The sequence below is a fragment of the Misgurnus anguillicaudatus genome, chromosome 17 (genome assembly GCF_027580225.2).
Source record: "Misgurnus anguillicaudatus chromosome 17, ASM2758022v2, whole genome shotgun sequence".
Lineage (NCBI taxonomy): Eukaryota > Metazoa > Chordata > Actinopteri > Cypriniformes > Cobitidae > Misgurnus > Misgurnus anguillicaudatus.
The window spans coordinates 12059361-12083995 of NC_073353.2; the positions used below are offsets into that span (position 1 = coordinate 12059361).

The 24635-nt window shown below is 42.6% G+C and overlaps 1 protein-coding gene across 1 annotated transcript; it reads right to left on the bottom strand.

Annotated features, from left to right (window-relative positions):
* Positions 1 to 22480: 22480 nt before the first annotated feature.
* On the bottom strand, positions 22481 to 24328 carry LOC141350220 (uncharacterized). The gene is made up of 2 exons (XM_073854827.1): positions 24061 to 24328; positions 22481 to 23918 (listed from the first exon to the last, which is right to left on the bottom strand). The coding sequence occupies exon 2, from the start codon at positions 23480 to 23482 to the stop codon at positions 22481 to 22483; it is 1002 nt and encodes a 333-aa protein (XP_073710928.1). The 5' UTR covers positions 23483 to 23918; positions 24061 to 24328.
* Positions 24329 to 24635: the final 307 nt, after the last annotated feature.

Sequence of the window (24635 nt, forward strand, 5' to 3'; positions counted from 1 at the left end):
TAATGTGCAGGCAGGCAATTGTTTCCGCGAAATAAGCCCCTTCAGTACGATACTGATCACACTGTCGGGGCTTATTTCTGCGATAACAACATCCTGCCTACATTATCGCTTACGTACTAGATACAAACAAAGAGCACAATTAAATCAATTTGATGTGCAATAAACCTTGCAGGTTATTGTTAACAATTCAGCTGTGCTTATGATTATATCTATCATATGATGTATCAATATAGCTTGCTCCTCCTTTAAAACTCCTTTCCTTTTTGACTAATGTCACCAAGCAATCATATTTTACTTCTCCTCCCTAACCACCTGTCAAATATTGCTTTTCACCACCCAATCACTTTCTGAATGATAAAATCAAGTTCTTCAATCCATTTTTCCCCTCATTGAATATCCTATCTTCATGGACTTGTATTACTAAACTCTAACCACTGGTTGTATTTCGCTTTAATCCTGATGCTAAATACCCAGAATGCACTACACTAACTTGAGCTTTTCTATACTGAATTTAGCTCATAGTTGTAATCAGGGATGGGCAGTATTTTTGATACATATATTTTAAATACATATTTCAAATACAAAACAGTATTTTGTAATTTGTATTGGATAGGGTTGATCAAAATGCCTTCGTATTTTGTATTAAAATACTTTAGTATTTTTAAAATACTGTAAAATAGAAGTGATGAATTCATAGAAATTCAATACAATTTTGGCTACATTTAAAATCTAAACATATTGATCATTTAATATTTGTTGAAATTATTAAATGTTTGTGTTTGAACTTTTTTATTTTATTTAGATGGGGCAATGCATATTAATGAACGTACAATCAAAGTTGAGGTAAATACGCTGGATTTAGCACAATGCTAATTTCCATTCGTAGTCCCAGGCATACCAATAAATACAAAATAAAAACAAGACAAACAAACAACATGCATAACAATAAATAAACCGATAAAGCTAAAAACATTAAAAGTACCTAAACTATATAAAATACTAGTAATAATTATTTAAGGTAAGTAAATGCTTGTTATTATATCAAAAATAAAATAAATCTACCTATCTGTCTACCTATCGAAATCTACCTTTATACCCAATGTTCACATCTTTTATTATTATTCAGCCATCTTTTAAGCTGTTTCTTAAATGATACAAATGTAGGACTACTTCTAATTTCCATTGACATACTGTTCCAATCTATGCAGCCTTTAATAGAGAGGACATTTTGTGCAAACGTAGACTTTCTAAAAAGTACATCACAGTCCCCTCGAGTAATTGACCTCATACTAGTCTTGCTATATCTCTTTTTTATAAAGTCCCCCAGGGGTGGTGGGCCATTCCATTCACTGACCTATAGATAACACAGCTGCGTTTAAAACATTAAGATTTTCAAAACTTAATAATTTATACTTTTCTAGAATTGAACAAAGGTGAAACAACTGTGGTTTCCTATCAAATACCTTTACTGCTCTTTTTTATAAAGTTGATCAATAGGTTTTAATGCAGTGACACTAGCAAATGACCAAACTGTGAAGCAGTATTCAATATGAAAAAAAAATCATGCAGTGGAGATAAGATTTGGCAGCCTCTGTTGTAATAAAAGTTTTTTGTTTGTAATTTTGTAAATTAAATTGTATGGCTTTAGTTACCTTTTTATGTTCTTTGTGAATGAGGTTTGAATAGTATAACCCCAAGAAACTTAAACTGGTCTACCAACTCCAATTCGTCACCTCCCAAAAACACAGAAGATCTACGTCTTGTTGGTAAATTTTCAGTGGGCTTCTTGCTGTCAAATTCTAAAGTTTTTGGTTTAACATTATTTTTTGTAAACATCACAACAGTCTTTTTGGTATTAAGAATGAGATAAATTTGATTTAACCAGTTTTAAACTTTATTTCAAAACAAGCAGTTGGAAGGTCATTAATGTACATAGAGAATAATAGAGGCCCAAGAATTGAGCCCTGCGGAACTCCAACATGATTACTAAGGGAAGAGGATTTTAAACAATCTATACTTACACATTGTGTTCTATTTGATAAATAAGATTGAAACCATGATAAAGCATCTGTAGAAAAGTTAAAATATGTGAGTTTAGTCAGCAATACTTGATGGTTCACTGTGTCAAACGCCTTTTAAATAGGTGTCCAGTTTTTAATAAATAAAAATTGATTGCTTAGTATTGTAGCATTTTTGTCAAATCAACACATATTGTTGTGTTACTTTAATTAAAAAGTAAGTTGTTTTAACGCCATGTGGCATTATTTGTACAGTCTACTATTGCATGAATGCCAATATATTAGTATATTTATGATAACAATCAAATGAATAATTTGTTAAAAATACATGTGCCACCAGTTGTCCTTACATGAATTACTTGTTTGTCAGTGTTGCTAATGCAAAGTAGGCCCTTCGTTACCGGTTGCATATGTCAGATTTTTGCATGAGTCAATGTAATGGTGAAGCAATAGATCAAATAGTCCAACTGATGGAATGTTTGCTAAGAAATGTCATGCTCCCTTGTAAAAGTATTTTTTAGTACTTTCAAAATACAAAAATACAGTAGTTTATTTTGGCTGCTGTATTTTGTAGTTTATTTTGATATACTTAAAACTAAGGTATCTGGTATTTTATTTTAAAATACATTTTTATGTATCTTTGCCCAACCCTGGTTGTAATATTTCATACATTGTAAGTTCCAATATATTCCTTGCTTTGATTTCTAGATCCTGGGCTGTGTGCGCCATTCTGTGTGCCCTGTATTCAATGCATGACAGTCTGTATAAACCTCCTGGTAAGGCACTAGATGCAGATGGCTGGGGTGCCCATGTTTAACCAAATGTTGTGTACCAGACGCACACAACAATGTCCACACAAACGCACATGTGTACTGTACAATGGTGAGACAGATGAACTAGGAAGGCCAAAATCTGTCTAGACGTATGTGATATGCTGAATAACTTTTCCTCTACAAGCCCATACTTTGTACGACCGCAGCTTGTAGGTGTATTATTTGCTGAGAGATTGAAACTGTAATGGGTCATAGCATGACGATTCAAATCCTTTCAGTTAAAAAATAATAAGTACTGAAACTGAACAGCAGAAATGACTCACTCGAAAATGTCTGGCATCAAACAGGTGAATCAACACAACACATTTGTGATTTACATCAGTATTTAAGACTTGAGTTCTCTGTGTTCATGGTCTGGTGTATGTTTGTTTTGTATGCTCTGTTAATGATGATAAATGGCCTCTTTTGTGTTATTTTATTAAAGTTGCTACTTGATCCCTTTGCATTTTGTGTCTTCCTCATCCTTAGTCATACTGTGACAAGGTCTGTGGTGTATGAGGAATCTTCATATAAAGGAATCTTCAGTAAATCTGGGCATTTTTGCCTCTCCCAAGGTTACCATCCGTCAGAAAAACCCATGTTGTTGTTTACCCAGAGCTTGCCGTGACCCTGACTCTGACCTCATTATCTATTCCAGGGTCAGGTTACTTAGGTCGCACAACCAAATGCAAAGCAGGTCACAGATCAAAGCAAAATCAACTCTTCATGCTTAATGCTATGGGAAAGTAAACAAAGCACATCCTTATGGATAAATAAACCACTTAAAGTGGTCATGTTTATTTGTGAACACCTGCTCTTATAAAGCACTGACAATCCTCTCCACCACTACAATATCAACATTATTAAAAATGTCTTCCTGTAAGGTCTACTAGGTGTTTGAAGGTCATTTAAGGTGACATAAAAAGGGATGTTGTTGTCCAGGAGGTGAGCAGGTGATGAGAGTGATGGTCAGGGATCAGAGGTTTCCAGGCTGTCTGTTCATAAATGAATGGTTATAAATACAGGTTGATAAGTGAATCCTGACAGAACACCCATGACCTCTCACCTCTGACCCAGACAAACACACGAGTGAGACAAACATCGCACTGTGAGACACAGAAGAGGCTTCCGTTGCCAGAAGGAATCACAAAATGACTGCTTTCACACAATGTTTTTCATTTATCTAAACAAACAAACAAACAAATAGTCCTCTCCTCAACTCACATCATTGGAAAGGTGAGTGCTGTCTGCTGTCTACAAAAAGTGTAATGTTTTGATAGCACCACAGAGCCGCAGTGTTTACACCTTTTTACAGTACGAATGGCCAAACATCTGCTGTCTCTCTATGTTGAGCAGGAACAGGAGAAAGTAGTGTAACTGCACACATTCATTTAAAGCCACAATATGTAAGATTGTTTTGTAAAAAATATCCATAACACAGTGTGATATATTCCATGCAGTCGTGTACTTACATTACCTCAAAAGTTCCCACGGATTTGATAAACAAATTGAGTCATATGCAGTTATGCACAAGTAGTTCACATTACTTAAATATAAGTGCATAATTGCATGACTAAAGTTCACAGTACTCAAATTTATGTGTTTTAAAACTTAAATGGTTTAAGGCAACCGGTTTCCTTAAATGGTTTGAGTTAAGTTAACTGTTAGGTTTTACAGTGTTATACTTGTTCTTACGTTAGTGAATTTGGAGTGTTCAACATGAGCAGCCGCGGGCACGAGGTTGGTAATTTGTATAAAACACGCCCAAACCAGCTCCATATAAGGGTTTTCCGCAGCGCAGCGCTGGTCCACAGAAAATTTTAGAGGAGTTTTTCATATATACACAAGAGATATCCCGCACACTAATAACTTGCAAAATATTAAATTAATTTATTGCGACGTTTCGATTGTAAGATCTTCCTCAGGCATATGAACATGACAATGGTATCACAAAGTATTTTAAAAATTCATAGACTATGAATTTTTAAAAATACTTTTTAAAATACTTTTTAAAATACTTTGTGATACCATTGTCATGTTCATATGCCTGAAGAGGATCTTACGGTCGAAACGTCGCAATAAATTAATTTAATATTTTGCAAGTTATTAGTGTGCGGGATATCTCTTGTGTATATATGTTTGGTGGACTATTATTGTCTCTTTATCCAACGCACCTAACCGGAACATACAGGTGTGCGACATTGGTCGTTCATTATTTATTATCGGTAAAGTTATGTTTTGCTTTGCTTTTTTTGGAGGTTTTGTTGTTGCTGGAGGATGCCTGTGCTGTCCACCGACCGGAGTAACATTAAAGAAGTATTGGATTGGGTTTAAAACAAATATGACCTTTAATTGACAGAGACGCGCATCTGTATCTAAAATAAAACAGACAGAAGAACACGTGATTGACGTTTGGACTTCTCATTAAATTTACATGACGTTTACATTAGGCGTTAAGCAGAGTTTCAAATAGAGATTTAAAAAGTGAGGAAGGAAAGCGTGAAGATTTGTCATTACGCGCATCTTCTTTATATGTTTATAGAAAAAATAAGTAGGCTATAATAATATATAATATAATGTATATAATAATAATAATAATATAGATTATGTTTAATAATATATAATACAGAAAATAATATAAAATATGATCATGTAAATTTTATATATCAACATTATTATAAACATTATAATTATAGCCTAATATTTTATTATAGTGTACGTGATTATTGCGTATGAGTGATTTTAGTTTTTTTTGCGTACATTTAGAAGACATTTTGATACGAATGTTTTTGTTGAATCACGATTTGTTTGTGAAAACATACGTACGCACATCTCATGCACATGCTTAATGAATGAGATCCAATGTTCTTCTTTAAATATATAAACATACAATAATAAAAAGAAATAACTTAATATAATGGAATTTAGTAGCCTGGCTCCGCCCTCCTACGTGCTTCCGCTTAATTTTCATTTTGCTTCAGTACAATGTCTGGGACTGCTGTGTAGAGTTCCGTTTTGCGTATGGCAGATCCTGTGTGACTCTGGGCAGATCCAATAGTTTTAAACTTCAACAGAGGACCCTCCTTAACGGAAGTAACACTTTGCAATGGAGCGTGGCCAGACTCTCTGTACAAATGAAATGAATGTACGAGAGTCTGGTTAGACCAGGCTAGGAATTTAGTGGAGCTGCATTTAAAACTGCAAGGTCAACTATGGAGAAAAATCCTGGAATGTATTCTCAAAAATGTATTTCTTTTCGACTGAACAAAGAAAAAAATAAACATCTTGGATGACATGGGGGTGAGTACATTTTATGAAAGTGGAGTAATCCTTAAGAAAAAAAACATACAGTAATGAAAAAAAACAGAATTGGGTAAAATGTGAGGTTTCTGGCCAAATGTTCATATCACATATCAAACTACACAAAAAAGAAAAAAAATGTAACCATTGTGTTTTAACCACATTCAGTGGAACATCTTGGTGCAATGAGGGCATTTGTAAACACCTCTTTGAATTCTGTAATGACAAATGGGACATCACCCTATCTTATTGACATCAAAAGCTTGTGCGAATGAAGGTCATGAGCCTCCAAATCCAAATCAACCCATTGCCCAAATGCTAAAAATACACACACTGGACTCTGGAAGGATTAAACAATCATTTAGAATATTTATACCCTTGTCGTAACCCTACCAACCCTATACTTAGATGTGTAATAAGACATTATTAAGACTCCTTTTACACAGACACATACACTTGATGATTGATTAACAGCATTGCTTTCATACAGCCTTTGATGTTTCTTTTTATGCCAAATTAACCTGGCTAATAGATGTCCACATACTGTACAGCCGCAGAAAAAAAGGTCCCTTTCAGTTTTTCTAGATTTAGTATTTATAGGTATAAATAAAATGATCATTTTTGTTTCATTCTGTCAACTACAGCCAAAATCTTAATACAATTATGTTTTTATTTTCATTTATATATTGAAAATTGAATTGAGGAAAGCTTGGTCAAAATAACAAAAAAGATGCGATGTTTTTAGATCTTCAATACTGCAGAAAAAACAAGTTCAAATGAATTTCTTAACAACAAAATACTAATATTTTTACAGGCATTTTAGATTTTTTTTAAAAACCCAGATTTTTAGTCACATCTTACATTGGTCTTGTCATGATCTCCATCTTTGACATTTGATGTTGGATGCCTTTATGTCACTCCCGAGCTTTGCTTTTGTTGAAATTCAAAAGACACTGGACTTAAAATGGTCACAATACATCTAGAAATGACGATTAATGTCAAAACTGGAGTAGTCTTTTCTTTTTTTCCGAAGCTGTATGTGAGATATGATAATACTTTACATTTACTTATCTTTGTGCTTTAAGTCACATCCCTCCAGCAATATCACCTTTCAACTTCATCTGTGCACCTTCCACCATCTTCAGCATGTTATCTTTGTGCACACACACCAAAAGAAAATCTATATAAAACCTATATAAACCTATGCTGGCTTGTGTTAACCCAACATGCTGGATTGTTTAACTCAAGGTTGGGTGAAATATGAAAATTTTATAGGTAAATTTAAACTGTTTGACCGTATTTTACCCAGCACTGAGTTGAAAACAGACCAGTATTCTTAGGGTGTATACTAACCAATAGATGTGAAAGATGGAAGAAAGAGAGCAAAAAAAGAAAGAAAGAAAGAAAGAAAGAGGGAAAGGAAAGAGATGAGCAAAATTATGGACCAACAAGAGCACAAATCCCTTACTCTCTGAATGCTTGAGTCAGGGGTAAAGCTACACAATTTATTAGCGACCAAAGGCTCATTATTTCTAATAGTGGCTTAAATTGAGCCAGAGGGACAAATCCAATAAGGCCGTAGCTGCAGCGACAGACATTCAAGGGATTACCATCGTTGCTGTATAATCATTTATAATGATTTTTACATGGCCGTCTGGAGAACATCCCACGGACGACTATTAGCATTAGCCTGTGTCTGTCTCCATACCTTAAAGACCTTTCTTTCCTCCATTTCAGAGTAAAAAGATGCATTTTTTCACTATATGTGTATTGCAGGCTGGTGGATTATGCACTAATGTAATCAGATGCCCTGTACTTTCTCTGGGGGTTTTGAAAGCTCATTTCCCGGTGACTTTGATAGGTCCGGTGCCACCAGCTGTGCTGGGAGAGCTCACAGCCAGTGTGAGATGGCCACAGCAAATGTATTCTGTTATGATAATGCAGTTGTTTTTAATTGTGTGGCTGCTGAATTAATTAATGTATGTTCCCACCGGCTCGCTTTCCTGGGGTTGACAGGGTTAGGAAAATAACAAACACAAATCAATCCTTTTCGATAATCGGAGAGGCACATAACAACAACAAAAGAGCAAATAGGTGACCTGTGTGGCTCGCCTGGAAGAAATAATACATTTAAATTTCAACGATACATATATTTTCTCATCTTTATGGGATTGTATCTGCTCATATATTAACGCTTGTTGTGTGTGTTTTTGTGCCATGCAGACGTGTCAGCTATTCAATTATTTAAGACTTCACTCTTATACATAATGTATAAGAAGTGGTAAAGGCTAGACAGTTTTTTTGCTCTCTGTAATGAAGGGGCGAGAGGTGTGACACAATAACTGTTCATATAGCATCACATATATCTATAACAAGACATTTAGGGGCAGTGGTAGAACTGACAAAATGATCATAACAGAATTAAAGGAATATTACTGTCATTATATATGGTTCGATTAAATGTAAAAGTGTTAAAATTTGCAGATTACTTGCATACATTCTCTTTTTTGAGGACCATGTTTAAAATTTCTGGTTTTATTTTATTTTGAAAGAATATTTGGGAGATAAAGGCAAAAATGTCAATGTGGTGTAACCGGTCTGTGTCAATTGGTGTAACTAATTTTCATAAAAAAAATATTAAATATATATTCATAAAAATGTGGAATAATATACAATAATATAGTTTAGTGTAATATGATTTTTTTACATTCATTTTTACATAATTTGTCAAAGATGTTTTAGAAAACAGAGCTGTTTTCAGCATATGTGTTACGGGAGAGGCAGGCAAGACAAGGAGCGGTCCAAATGCAGTTTGGGTTTATTTAAGGGTATTTCATAAACAATCCAAAAAACAGGCAGAAGGTCATACCAGGGTTATTATAATTTTCAGAGAAATATTAGTTTTTATTTTTATTTAGTTTTGCAGGTCCACATTTTAGTTATAGTTTAGTTTTAGTTTTTTTTTATTTTATTTTATTTCAGTTAACTAAAATGTTTTTTCACCAATAGTTGGTGATAGTTTTCGTTTACTCTAATAACCCTGGTCACAATATGTCAGGACAAATTAGTGATGGGAGAAATGAAGTTTTTCAAGCTTCGAATCAATTGAACCAATTGCTATGAAAATTGATTCAGTTTTTCGAAGCAGTTTGAAACACCACACACGCTGGTGACTCCTGCTGGTCAAAATAGTGTAAAAACAGATATGTCCAAACATTTTACACTTTTTTTTACAAAATATTAGCAAGATTTTAATTAAAATATGTAAAAAATAATTTACTTAATTAAGACATAATTTAAAGTGTATTATGTGTTTTTAGTTTTATTTGGGGCAAACAAATCATTAAAACTAACTAGGCCTACCCTTTTAATTGTGCACATTTTTGTCATTAAATCTGTCTATAAACAAAAAGTAGACAAAATGGTAGTGTTATTAGTCAGAAGGATAAATGTTTTATGAACTTGCATAATAAAACTGACCCGAGTTTACCTAAACATATAAGACACTGGTCATTTGTGATCAACTCCCCCTAGTGGTGAACTATCAGATTTTCAAACAGTTTTGACACGCTTCGAACCACTGATTCAAAACAAAAGTTTCATAAATGTTTCGAAGCCTCATGAAGCAGTGCTTCGAAAATGACCATCACTAGGACAAATATTACAAAAGCGCATTAAAATTTACATTTAGAAATAACTAATAAAATTATATTTAATTTTTTTTTATGAGAACGCTTACATGCCATCAAGGTGGATAAAATATTTTATATTTCTTTCTTTGAAATTTCATTTTTCTTTTCTTTTTTATATTTTCATTCTTTGGCGCAATTGGCGGTTACACCTTTTGACACTTTTTTAGGTCCATTCAATCTTAACTTTCATAAAAATTGTGCAAATGCAATTTTAAAAAGTTTTTGAAAAGATTTTTGAATTTCTCATCTTGCCAAACCTCTGACCCATACATAGAAAAGGAAAAAAAGGTGTTTGGACATTCAGAATATATATTATATTAATAGCTGCTGTGTTTATTAACATACTTTAAACACCAAACAGAGTGCCACAAATCAGTAAAAAAATTTATATGCAACAACTAAATTCTGGATTCCATGCACACGTGCAGCGTTGTCAATGTAACATTGGTCAGTCACTTCGCCAAACGCATACATGAGACCATAAATCCCATACACCCTTCAAAGAGCTAATTTCAAGCGCTCTGCCCTTCAAAGGGAGTAGGTCATAGGGATGCTTGTTTCTGTTTGGAAAATGCCTAAGACTACCCTAAGACATTAGTCCATTTCATTTTAAAACTTTACTTTTGCTATGGTTACGCTTGGCCTTCACACTACACCAGAGACTTTTGGAAATGCTGCAGACCCTGTTTCAGTAAAAAAAAAACGATGGGGTTGAGCAGCAGTGTGGACCTAACAAGTGTCTTATGTAAACAATAGTGTGAGTTTCGTTTGGTTACTTTATTTATACCCGCAGCCAGCTCCATTTGTTTTGCAGTGAAATGATAATTGACATCTATTCATTACACACGATTCCAAAAAAACACATATACATATACACAAACACATGTGGGTGTCCACATGCACATCCTGTTCCAGTTATAACACTCTTGCTCCACACTTGTTTAAGAGGCAAGCTAATATTAGAGCAACTTTTTTACACTTGTACGCCATACCCAACGTCTGCGAATGGTCATGTGACCTGCATTTTTCTGAAACGGCAGGACAAGGATAATTTTAATTTTACTGCCATTTTAAAATGTAATATAGTGAAAACAGGGCATAAGTGATTGGTGGGCATTTTTTATTACTTTAATATGTTTTTATAATCTATCTGATACAGTTAAGGCTGCAGCAAATGTTTACAGCATACGGTGGTCTCTCTGACCATACTGTCTCATGGGAGCAGACAGCAAACAATCTTTCAGAAGGATGAATGAATGCTGTATGTTTCCTTCCATAATCTTCCCTTCCCCTTGAACCATAACATGCCTCACACTTCGCAAGGAGGACGCACCAGCAAACAAGCCACTCGGGAATTAAATGCCAATGGAGGGGGACAGCAAATGTGCTTACACGACTCAAACGCATGCTGGCTCGACACTCTTCCAGCAAACAACTGTCCCTCAATGTCTCCAGAGGAGCCTCAGGGTGGAGATAGGATTAAACAAACGCCTTTCTATCAAACACTTCACAGCTGACCACCACACTGACATCCGTACTTCTTATTCCTTTAGCTATACAAAGCCAAGAAATTGACGTTTGCACGCATGCTTTGGCCCACACAGCACTATTTATAGTTCTGTGTACTTTACCACATGTGACTGAAATATGCTTACGACATTCAAATGTGATATTATGATATAGGATTGTTTTATTATTGTAAAAGTAAGGTTGCCTTACCTGGATTTGTTAAATTTTTGGATGTGTCGTTTTTAATTGAAAGCAGTGTCGGCGCCAGAGAATAGAGAATGAGGGGGCCTCATGTTTAACTGGGGGGGGGGGGGGACTATCTCATTCTCATACTATTAATATTATTAAACTTCAATAAACATATTAAAATATTAAGGGCTCTATCTTACACCCGGCGCAATGCAGCGCAATGCGCGACGCAAGTGTATTTTGCTAGTTTCCACCCTGCACAATTATACATTTCACGTTTAGCGCCACGTTGTTTAAATAGCAAATGCATTTGCGCCCCCTTTTGCGCCCATGGGTGTTCTGGTCTGAAAACGAGGTGTGTTCAGGCGCATTGACCAACAAAAACCTGGTCTAAAGTGTAAAGTCAATGGCGCAATATGTTTTTTGGTTATTTAAAGAGCGCAGTAGTAATATGCGCCTAAACGGGATGACAACGTGGGTTTGCTTAACACATACATGAATGCGCAGCAGCACAAAAACGCTTTTAAATATGAAAGATTAAAAGATTGAATGTAGAAGATTATTATTATGTCTCTTGGACATAAATGAGGACTAATTATGAGACGTTAGAAGGCACAAAGAGCTGCTTCACCTGTAGCCTGGTAAGTAAATAAATGCTTTGCTTTAAACAAATGCATCTGTTTTTAAATAATTTTTTTTAATGCTACCTCACAGATTTATTGTATATGATGACTATGTACCTGTGGATATGGTGAGATGAGAAACATTTTTAAGTAATGATTAAAAAAAAACTGACGCTGTCCAAGTGCTGGACCTTGCTGAGAGCCGTTTGTAAATTCTTTATCTCCTGTTTGTTACAAATAAAGTATTTTTAGAGTACAAACCTTTTCTTACATACTTATTATTTTTTGATGATATTGGATAGCCATACATTTAAAGCAATTAAAAGCCTGCTTTTTTACTTCCATGACTAAAAATAACAATTTCAATACAAGTGAAAAACAACACAATTATTTAACATTAATCTTAAAGATCTTCTTCCTCCGCTTAGTTTTTCAGTTTACAAAGTCTGTCATCTTAATATGGATTAGACATAGCGCCAGCGCAACTGGCTTTTAAAGGGGATGAGAGCTGAGACTCTCATTGGTTTATTGCACGTTACGCCCAAAATACTCCCATTAATCATTAAAAAATTTGGACCAACCCTTTAGACAGTGCGCTTAGATCGTTAAAATAGGGCCCTAAATGTGTCACTCACTGTAAACTATAATTTATCATGACTCTAAAGTGCAAGACTCGCAACACACGCATATTAGCCACCAACATATAACCAAACGTACTGAAGCAAAAAGGCATCTTACCTTTAGAAGAGCTGTAGGCGACAAGAGGAGGAATTGCATTTTTGAAGAACAAGGTCCTTCCATTCGTTGCGAAATTTTTTCGTAAGGTCCCGCTCAAATGCAAGATGCACGAGTTGCGACTTACGAGTGTGGCTCATTGCTCGTCTTTGGTCCGTAAAAACGTTCTTTAGTGCCGAAAAGGAGTTCTCACACATGGCAGTGGAGGCCCCGAATGTGACAGCAACTTTTAGCGCAGACAAAACACTGGGCATAGCTTCCTAATTCTGGAGATATATTGCTTTGCAACGATGCATTCTGTTTCCACAATGGTGCAATTTGTTAAATCCATAATAGGCTTCATAGACTCAACATTTAAAAATGTCTCACTTTCTGGATCAAATTACGTTCACTAAAACGCGTTTCCATTTCACCCAGAACATGATCCAAAGCACTGAAATACAGCCTGCCCAGCTCAGTTTTATCATTGCTGGTGGCTCCAGTGGTTTCTTCAACTACATAGACGACTCCGTTTTGCTGGGATAGCAGGTGTATCTGCCGTTTTCGCTGTCACTGTGTCCCAGAGCATGCAAAAATCATCTTCCTTGCTGAGACTTCGCACACATTCGGCAGCTGAAGAAATGAGTTTCATGCCCGTTAAAAGGTCTGTATCCTCTCCTTGCAGCATCTTGTTGGCTGGACTGAGCAGCAAAAGAACCTAGGGCGTTGCAATTAGAGGTTTTGTTAAAGTTTAATAATTTAAAGATATTTCAGAATGCTGTTTGTCATTTTAAATGTATAAAACATAACCACAGTCTATTCAAAAGTTTATTTTATTTTATGTTCTAACTTCTTATAATTACAATCTGCTAACAGTGAATGCACAAATATAGAATTATTTACTTGTTTTATTTATGTTTTTATTAGAACAAAATTCTATTATGAATGAACAATATTTTTTTGTATTTTATACACTCAAGTTGTTATAATTAATATTTGTTAAAATGGGGTAATTTTAGAATTGGGCCTAAGCAAATCTCATAAAAGGTAGAATATTTTGATCACGCAAAATACTTAAATTTCTTAAGCATACCTCGTGAACCAAATGACAGAACTTTTTCTTTCAATAGACGTTGCACTCCACCATATTTGCCTGCCATCACTGCTGCTCCATCGTACACTTGACTCAAAATCTTAGAAGTAGGCAAGCCTGCCTTGGTTAGCTCTGAAAGTATGATGTCTGTGATTGTTTGTGCATCACCTGAGTTAGCGGTGGTCATCACAGTCGTTCTGTAATTTCCAGTGTTTTCTCACCGAGGTAGCGAACAACAATAGAGATGTTTTCCATTCCAGTGGGGTCTCTGGTCCCGTCTACTTTCAACGTAAACCACGAATCACCAATTTCATTAACTATAGCGTCAGTCACAATGTTGCTCATGACAGCAATTAGTTCATTTTGGATTTCATGGCTTGTGTAGGTGGCATTTTTTGGAATTGTTTTAACAATTTGTGCCAGCTGAGGGTCTTTGCGAATGCTGAACTCCAGTAAGGACATAAATAATCCACTCCCACCTTTATCCATCTGATCAAACGCCTCGATTTAACCCCTAAGGGGTAAATGATTAGACACTAGGAATTCCACAACATCAATAAGAGCAGAAATGTAGTATCGATTTCTCTGTATTTGATCTGAATTCAGTAGTGTTGAGATTTCTTTACCCTTTTCTGTCCGACTTACTTTTTCTCTCCACATACTGTAACAAGTTAAATGTTCTTTGGATGTTTCGTATCTGTTGAACCCTTTATTTGTTTCCATGGCTTTTTTCCAGTCATTAAAGCCTTTGGTTATGAAAGCCGGGTCAAGTCTTGTCCCCTGGCCGATCTACACTGCAGTTTGGGCACAACATTTTCTGCAGGGGTAGCAAAAAGCTGCATCCGCCTTAACTGAATACTCAAGCCAGTCTCTTTTCTGAAACCACGCCTGCAAAAATGACCTCTTTTTAGTACCAAACAGGCGCATAGGATACGTACTCAGAACGACTTGGATAGGTCCATCTATCCCCAAATCATCCGGGCACGTGGTGGCATCGTTCCGGTTGGAACCAGTAGCTCTGCCTTCGCCGAGTCCTATTACTGGGGCATCGACATTCTCATCAGCGCTGGTCATACTTGAACTGAGCTGTTGAGCTGTTTTCTCTTTTGAGCTGGCGAACCATTTTCTTATATCCATTGTTAAAGATTTTTTAAAATTAAAACAATGTTTTAGTAGATGTTTTCAGACGAACTCCGCAAAGTTTAGAATAACTATTTCACTGACCATTTAGCCTACTGATTTATGTTACTGACGTAGTGGCAGCGTGAATGTAATTGGCTGACTGTTAGCACTGCATTATGGGTCAGTGCAATTATTATTTTTAATTAACTTATACTTTTCATTCTTAAACCAGTATTCATGGTATAATAAAAGAAATTTGTAAAACATTTATTTAAATTATTAAGTTCGTTATTATTTTGAGAAGTAAGGGGGCACAGTGACTCAAGTGGCCGGGCCACGCCCCCCAGGGCCCGCTCGTGGCGCCGACACTGATAGAAAGGTTGAATGGTTGGTGTTTGTTTCAGCGTCAGGTCGAAATGGTCAGGATGATGGGAGTGAAATCAACATGCCTGTGATGGAACAATTTGCATTGTGTACATCTGTGCATTTTGTAAATCTGTGCATTGTGTAAATCTGTGCATTTTGTAAATCTGTGCATTTTGTAAATTTGTGAATTGTGTAAATCTGTGCATTGTGTAAATCTGTGCATTGTGTAAATCTGTGCATTGTGTAAATCTGTGCATTGTGTAAATCTGTACATTGTGTAAATCTGTGCATTGTGTACATCTGTGCATTGTGTAAATCTGTGCATTGTGTACATCTGTGCATTGTGTAAATCTGTGCATTGGCTAAATTTGTGCATTGGCTAAATCTGTGCATTGGCTAAATCTGTGCATTGGGTAAATCTGTGCATTGTGTACATCTGTGCATTGTGTACATCTGTGCATTTTGTACATCTGTGCATTGTGTACATCTGTGCATTGTGTAAATCTGTGCATTTTGTAAATCTGTGCATTGTGTAAATCTGTGCATTGTGTAAATCTGTGCATTGTGTAAATCTGTGCATTTTGTAAATCTCTGAATTGTGTAAATCTGTGCATTTTGTAAATCTGTAAATTGTGTAAATCTGTGCATTTTGTAAATCTGTGCACTGGAGAACTGTGAACATCTAAAATGAGTGTCACAGCCGGGGGCGGACCCGAATATGCTACTGGGCCACGCCCCTCTTAACTCTTCCACCTCGAGGAGTTTCCCAAGACCACCCCAATGACCAGACAGACGAGTATACTATAATTAAAACAAACTTTATTAAATATTTAAAAGGGGAAAGGGGGAAGGGAAAAAGGGAACTTTAAAACTAATGGCTCTTCTTTGCCTCCAGGGCCACTTGGGGACAAGACTGGGGGCCAGGGCTCTGACTCAACAACCCGTGGCGCGCTCCGCTTCTCCTGGAGGCAGAATCGAACACAGACAGACCAGGGCACACCCTCCACTGATGTCCGCAGCCCTGGGGGATCCTCGTTCCCACACAGGGCCTCACTGGTTCAGGTAGGTAGTTGCTGCAAGCATAGAACAGATTAGTCCACAGGTTGCGTTACTCACAGTGCCGGGGGATCCTCGTTCCCACACGGAACTCCACTGGTTCAGGTAGGTTGTTGCTATAAGCACAGAACAGGTTATTACACAGGCTGCGTTACTCACAGTGCCGGGGGATCCTCGTTCCCACACGGAGCTCCACTGGTTCAGGTAGGTTGTTGCTATAAGCACAGAACAGATTATTCCACAGGTTGTGTTACTCACAGTGCCGGGGGATCCTCGTTCCCACACGGAGCTCCACTGGTTCAGGTATGCTGTTGCTACAAGCAGAGAACAGCTTATTGCACACGCTGCGTTACTCACAGTGCCGGGGGATCCTCGTTCCCACACGGAGCTCCACTGGTTCAGGTAGGTTGTTGCTATAAGCACAGAACAGGTTATTGCACAAGCTGCGTTACTCACAGTGCCGGGGGATCCTCGTTCCCACACGGAGCTCCACTGGTTCAGGTAGGTTGCTGCTAGAAGCACAGAACAGGTTATTGCACAGGCTGCGTTACTCACAGTGCCGGGGGATCCTCGTTCCCACACGGAGCTCCACTGGTTCAGGTAGGTTGTTGCTATAAGCACAGAACAGGTTATTGCACAAGCTGCGTTACTCACAGTGCCGGGGGATCCTCGTTCCCACACGGAGCTCCACTGATTCAGGTAGGTTGCTGCTATAAGCACAGAACAGGTTATTGCACAAGCTGCGTTACTCACAGTGCCGGGGGATCCTCGTTCCCACACGGAGCTCCACTGGTTCAGGTAGGTTGCTGCTATAAGCACAGAACAGGTTATTGCACAGGCTGCGTTACTCACAGTGCCGGGGGATCCTCGTTCCCACACGGAGCTCCACTGGTTCAGGTAGGTTGTAGGCGAAGCTCTCGTTGTCACGCCCCGGGCGCAAAGCTTGATTTTCTCTCTCTCTCTATAGGATTCAGGCCACAACAGGTGTCACCATCTCGCGTCTCGTCGGAGGCTGGGCAGTTCGAACGCTATAAGCACAGCATACGCACAGCAAGTCAAGCGTAAACACCATCAATCAGTGAAACTCACCCACAGCACTCTTATACCACGTCACGTGAATTCTTTAAATCGTCCTTGCCACCTGACCACGACGACCTCGAGAGATCGGTTGGGCAACAACTGGATCCCGAGGGAGGGAGAGATGTATGGTATTCACAAGCCCGGCGTGTCGGTTATCACTTCCCTGGCTCACCTACACTTCCTCTTTCCCACAGGGCCACTGGTTTACTGGCGGCCGGTGTTTCGTCCACGCTTCTGGTCAACCACGGCTCACCCACGCTTTCCTCTCCAGTGGGGCCAGGGACCTCACGAAACACAAGAACACACACCAGGGTAATCTTTCAAACGAGACATTTGCAGAGAAGTATCACAGCGGCTACTCACGCTTAGTTGCCAATAACCTCTGTTCACGGTGCTCTCGACGGCTCTGTGTCCACTCCTCCTTACATAAACTCCACAATACCCCTACGTTCGCTGACTGCCTCTCACTCTCTTCCCCAGGAGAGCGATCCGACCAGCGCGATCCGTCTGCAAAGCAGCAACACAACGTACACAACGTATGCCAACGACACCCTGTTTAATGTCTGCAAAGGTGTCTTTATACCCTGACTCTTCTCCTCGTTAGCCTATTAGCAACCGCTGTATTAATTTGCCCCACCTGAGCGTGATCAGGCTTAATTTTGCCTTTGGGGAAACCCCGGAAATGAAGTGTGGAAGCCGGATTCCGCCCGTCGTCCCAATAAAATGTGGAAGCCGGGTTCCGCCCGTCGTTCAAATAAACGTCACCTGTGACATCCTCCCCCGCCGAAATGGTTCTAGTCCCTAGAACCGCTTCCTGTAACCCACGCGCCATCCCGGATGGGCGGCCGCCCCCGGGTCTCACGCTGGGGGCGCTGTAGTGGGGGCTCTGGGGCTTCTTCGGCAGGTAAGTCATCCAGCTCTCCTGGATCCTCTGGGGCTCCTTCAGCAGGTAAGTTATCCGGCTCTCCTGGAGCCTCTGGGGCTACATCGTTCACTGGACCCACTACGACAGGTAAGTTCTCAGGCTCCCTTGGGGCCACTCGGGCCAGCCCCTCCGCCGGGCCTCTTGGAAAGATGACCCACCCTCCATACCAGGGGGTAACAGCCTCCGGCTCCTTAGGAGCCACCTCTGTAGCTAGTGGGGGATAATTTGGACAAGGGCGGATCATATTCCGATGGACCACCCGATCCGGCCCAGGCTTCCCTTCGGGCCGGATCGTGTAGACCGGCTGTCCCGGTCTCTGCTGCCGTTGCACAATGTACGGCCTCGCCTCCCACCGATCACTCAGCTTGCCTCCACCTAGTCGCCGATTGTCCCGGACTAGTACCCTTTCTCCAGGGAGCAGGGGAGCATCCCGCGCCGTTCTATCATACAACCTCTTGTTCTTCTCCCCGGCTGCCTGGATCTTCTTATTGACCTGCTCGTAGGCGAAGTGGAGACGATGGTGGTGCCGTCCCACCCACTCGGTCACGTTCCCTTCTTTCTCACCTCCCGCTGCTCCCAATAGGAGATCTGTGGGCAAGCGGATGTGTCTTCCAAACATCAAGTACGTAGGGGCATACCCCGTTGTACTGTGCACGCTGTTATTATAGGCTTGTAATAGATTCGGCAAAGCACTCACCCAATCATCCTGGCGTCTCTGGTCCAGGGTGCCCAGCAGACTCAACAGGGTCTGATTGAAGCGCTCACATCCTCCGTTTCCTTGGGGATGGTACGAGGTCGTATGGGTCTTTACACAACCGTACAGTTGGCATAGCTCTCGGATGATGCGGGACTCGAAGTTCGGGCCCTGATCTGAGTGCAGGAACTCAGGGCACCCAAATGGCTGGAACACTGCCCTCCATAATGCTGTGGCGGTGGTACTTGCTGTCTGGTCGAGGGTGGGAATAGCCCAGGCGTATTTGGTGAACAAGTCCGTCACCACTAAGATGTTCTGGTACCGGTCCTTGGGACGACTCAGGGTCAGATAGTCCATCGCCACAATATGGAGGGGGGCCTTTGCGAGGATTGGAACCATCGGTGCTCGGGGTTCCTGCCGGGGTTTAAACAGAGTACATCGGGGACATGCTTGAATGAACGTACTCACGGAAATCTCCATTCCTGGCCAATAGAAGTGTCGGCGTAGCAACGACATGGTGCGTTCCTGCCCCTGGTGTCCCATCTGGTCATGGTAGGCCTCTAGCAGTGCCCGAACTTGGCTGGCCGGTACCACAATCTGGCTAACCTCCTCGTCGGTCCCCGGGTCCCGTATGGCCCGACACAATACACCGTCACGCACCTTCAATTTCTCCCATTGTCCCAGTATTTTTCGACCCACCTCTGTCTGGGCTTGTCTCTCGGCGGGGGTCGGTCGCCGGGCCTGCCGAAGCCACTCGCCCAGATTCCGCAGCTCTCGATCCTCCTGCTGTCTAGCCTTCCAACGCTGGGGGTCCCATCCCCAACTTACAGGTGCTGCCTCCCGTTGGCTCCCAGGTGCCTCCACTACGCCGACCATCAGTCCTTCCTCTCCTTGTTCTCCCTCAAATGGGGCCGGGCCCCTCGAATCGGCCCTAGCTGGCAACCGGGAGAGGGCGTCGGCGTTGGTGTGCTCCCGCCCCGGGCGGTACTGCAGCTGGTAGTTGTAATTGGCTAGCTGGGCCACCCATCGCTGCTCTACTGCTCCCAACCGGGCTGTCTGCAAATGTACCAGAGGGTTGTTATCGGTGACCACGGTTACCTTGGCTCCCCAGAGGTAATCCTTGAATTTCTCGCTCAAGGCCCACTTCAGCGCCAGCAGTTCGAGCTTGAAAGAACTGTAATTTGCATCGTTTCGTTCAGCGGGATGGAGGCTCCGGCTGGCATAGGCGATCACCCGTTCCACTCCATCTTGTTTCTGTGCAAGCACCGCTCCCAGGCCCAGATTACTGGCATCTGTATAGAGAAGGAAGGGTTGAGAGAAGTCAGCATACGCCAAAATCGGGGCTTGTAAAAGTTCTTGTTTCAGGACCCTAAAGGCCGTCTCACATTCTGGGGTCCATCCCACCGTGGGGGATCCTCGTCCCCTTGGTCGTCCCGTCCCGACCAGTAGCTGGTTCAAGGGTTTGGCGATCTTAGAGAACCCTTTAATAAATCGTCGGTAGTAGCCGACAAAGCCTAAAAATGATCTCACTTGCCTTACAGTCCTGGGGACCTCCCAGTCCAGAACTGCCGATACCTTCCCGGGATCAACGGCCACACCAGCTGCGCTCACCACGTGTCCCAGGAACTGTACCTTACGGCGCAGCAGGTGGCACTTCTCCGGTTGCAACTTTAACCCATACCTCTCCATCTCTCGGAATACCTTTTCCAGGTGCTGCAAGTGAGTCTCGAAGTCTGGGGAATACACAATCACGTCATCAAGGTATACCAGCACAGATTCTAATAACTGACCTCCCAAACATCGTTGCATCAGTCTCTGGAAGGTGGCGGGGGCGTTGCAAAGACCGAAGGGCATCCGGTCCCACTCAAAAAGACCAAATGGCGTAGTAAAGGCGGTCTTCTCTCGGTCCCGTTCCTCAACCGGTACCTGCCAGTACCCGCTGGCCAAATCCAAGGTGGAATACCAGGCCGACTTGGTCAAACTTGTCAGGGAGTCCTCGATACGAGGTAAGGGAAATGCGTCTTTCTTGGTCAAGCTGTTCAACTTCCTATAGTCCACACAGAACCTCCAGGCCCCGGTCTTCTTCTGGACAAGCACTATCGGTGCCGCCCATGGGCTACTACTCTCTCTCACGATCCCCTGCTCCAACATACCTTGTAAAAGGGTCCTCACTTCAGTATATAGGGTGGGGGGTATTGGTCGGTACCGCTCCCGACTTGGTGCAGCTTCTCCCGTAGGGATACTATGTCGTATTACCGTCGTGCAACCATAGTCTTCATCGTGGGTGGCAAACACGTGTTGCCATTTCTTCAGTAGCTTCTGTAGCTCTTCCACTTGTTCCTGCTCCAGGTCCTCTCCTCGTAAGGAGTCCCCTGTCAAGTGGGCCGGTACCTTGTTCTCCCTCGTCCTAGATGCTCCTACGGTTTGCGTTAGTGCTACCTCAACTACTGCAGGGTGCACTCGCCGGAAACTCACATCTTCCTTGTCCCGCACCTGATGTCCCTCGACCGACGTCACCGTCACCAGCCGCTGGTGCTTGTGTAAGTGTATTGGGTAGGGATTTTCATTGCAGACCTTCACTGGCACTCGGCCTCGTCGTACTACCGTCAGTCCTCGGGCCACCCTCACCTGTGTGCAGTCTTCATGAGGTTCCACCAACACCCAGCTCTCAGAGCCTCGACGCTGTTGTGGCACCCTGGCCCACACTATGGCTTCACTTTCTGCTGGCACCGACAATGCGAATCGACATGCTACTCGACCAACCTCTTCTCGGCCATCTTGGTTCTTAGCCAGCTGCACTCGCCTGCAGTCGGCCACTACTCGTTCCCAGCCTGGCCGCTCGGCCCTCGGTATTGTCTGAACGGGCCTAGCCCGAAATAGCTCCTCCCAACACTCCGAGAGGACATTCATACCCAGGAGGGCTCGATGCCGGCCAAGGCAATGGTCCTGTACAATGATGACCCCCTTCTGCGGGACTCGTACTCCATACAGTACAAAGTCGGTAAGTCGATAGCCGATGTAGGGGATCTCTAAGCCGTTCGCCCCCTTCAGGGTAAGCCAGGGCGCTTCAACCTTGTGTGCGGGGTGGGCTCCAAATAATTCATGGGACAAGCTTTCTGAAAACAAAGTCACTTGAGAACCAGTGTCGACGAGACAGCGCACCGTGGTGCCACATACCTGGGCCTCTACTATTGGGCTAAGCCCAATCATCCCGTCCTTGGGTTCCATTCTTCTATGGGGGTCACTTTGGGGGGCGCCGACCACATGACCCACTGTGGCCGGTCGTCTTAAAAACCCCCCTCGGAGGCTCTTCGTGGTCCGCACTGCCTACTCACATGCCCGGCGGTCCCACACCGATTACAAATGGGCCTCCCTTGCTCGTCCCACTCAAACCTAGGGCGACTCGCCTGCCAGGGCCGCCTCATCCCATCCCGACCTCGCTCAGAGTACGTCCGTTCTCGGGGGGCGGGCCCTTCTTCTCTCCTTCCCGGCCCTAGGCGCAGTTCCCCTACCAGGGCCTTGGTTAGCTCGGCCATCTGATCTCGCACGTCTTTTAAGAGCTCCATCTTCAATGTTTGTTTCCAGTCTGATACCTCCGAGGCTGCCGCCGGGCCACTCACTGCTGCACATACGGGGGCCTCCTTGGCTTCCGCTTGGTCGCCTTCCAAGGCCACGGCCTCCTTTTTCAGGTCCTCAAACGTGAGCTCAGGGTCTCGTCTAAACTGCACTCGGAGATTTTGTCGTAGGGGGCCCTCTCGTAGCCCTAACAGGAACTGGTCCCTTAACAGGGTCTCCTCATCTCCAATCCCATGATCTCGTCGTCGCTGTAGGCGTGTATACTGCTCACGCAGCTTCAGGGCGAAGGCTCGAATGGACTGGTGGGGGCCCTGCTTACAATTAAAGAACTGCGCCCTCAGGACGGCCACAGGGGTGGTATCACCATACTGCTCAGTGAGGAAGTGGAAGATGGTCTGGGCGGTGACTCGAACGGCTTCAGGGGCGGCCTGTACTTCTCGCCGGGCCTCTCCTCCTAGTGAGTTTAATACAAACTGCTGTTGTTGGCTGGCGCTCAGCCCTTGAAGGCCGGCCAGATACTCGATTTGGGCTCTCCACTCCGTCAAATGAACCTCGGACTCGACCCCAGTATACTTCTGCACCCAGGGGTTTCCCAGGAATACGGGCATGACACGGGGTGGTGTTTCCGGCCTTTCCGGCACAACACGAGGTGGGGTTTCTGGCCTTTCGGGCACAACACGGGGCGGGGCTTCGGGCAACTCGTCGTCGGCCATTGGAGGACCTTGGTCGCTCAACTCGAGGTGGAAACCCTGCCGACTACGCCAAATCTGTCACAGCCGGGGGCGGACCCGAATATGCTACTGGGCCACGCCCCTCTTAACTCTTCCACCTCGAGGAGTTTCCCAAGACCACCCCAATGACCAGACAGACGAGTATACTATAATTAAAACAAACTTTATTAAATATTTAAAAGGGGAAAGGGGGAAGGGAAAAAGGGAACTTTAAAACTAATGGCTCTTCTTTGCCTCCAGGGCCACTTGGGGAAAAGACTGGGGGCCGGGGCTCTGACTCAACAACCCGTGGCGCGCTCCGCTTCTCCTGGAGGCAGAATCGAACACAGACAGACCAGGGCACACCCTCCACTGATGTCCGCAGCCCTGGGGGATCCTCGTTCCCACACAGGGCCTCACTGGTTCAGGTAGGTAGTTGCTGCAAGCATAGAACAGATTTGTCCACAGGTTGCGTTACTCACAGTGCCGGGGGATCCTCGTTCCCACACGGAACTCCACTGGTTCAGGTAGGTTGTTGGTATAAGCACAGAACAGGTTATTACACAGGCTGCGTTACTCACAGTGCCGGGGGATCCTCGTTCCCACACGGAGCTCCACTGGTTCAGGTAGGTTGTTGCTATAAGCACAGAACAGATTATTCCACAGGTTGTGTTACTCACAGTGCCGGGGGATCCTCGTTCCCACACGGAGCTCCACTGGTTCAGGTAGGTTGCTGCTATAAGCACAGAACGGATTATTGCACAGGCTGCGTTACTCACAGTGCCGGGGGATCCTCGTTCCCACACGGAGCTCCACTGGTTCAGGTAGGTTGTTGCTATAAGCACAGAACAGGTTATTGCACAAGCTGCGTTACTCACAGTGCCGGGGGATCCTCGTTCCCACACGGAGCTCCACTGGTTCAGGTAGGTTGCTGCTATAAGCACAGAACAGGTTATTGCACAGGCTGCGTTACTCACAGTGCCGGGGGATCCTCGTTCCCACACGGAGCTCCACTGGTTCAGGTAGGTTGTTGCTATAAGCACAGAACAGGTTATTGCACAAGCTGCGTTACTCACAGTGCCGGGGGATCCTCGTTCCCACACGGAGCTCCACTGGTTCAGGTAGGTTGCTGCTATAAGCACAGAACAGGTTATTG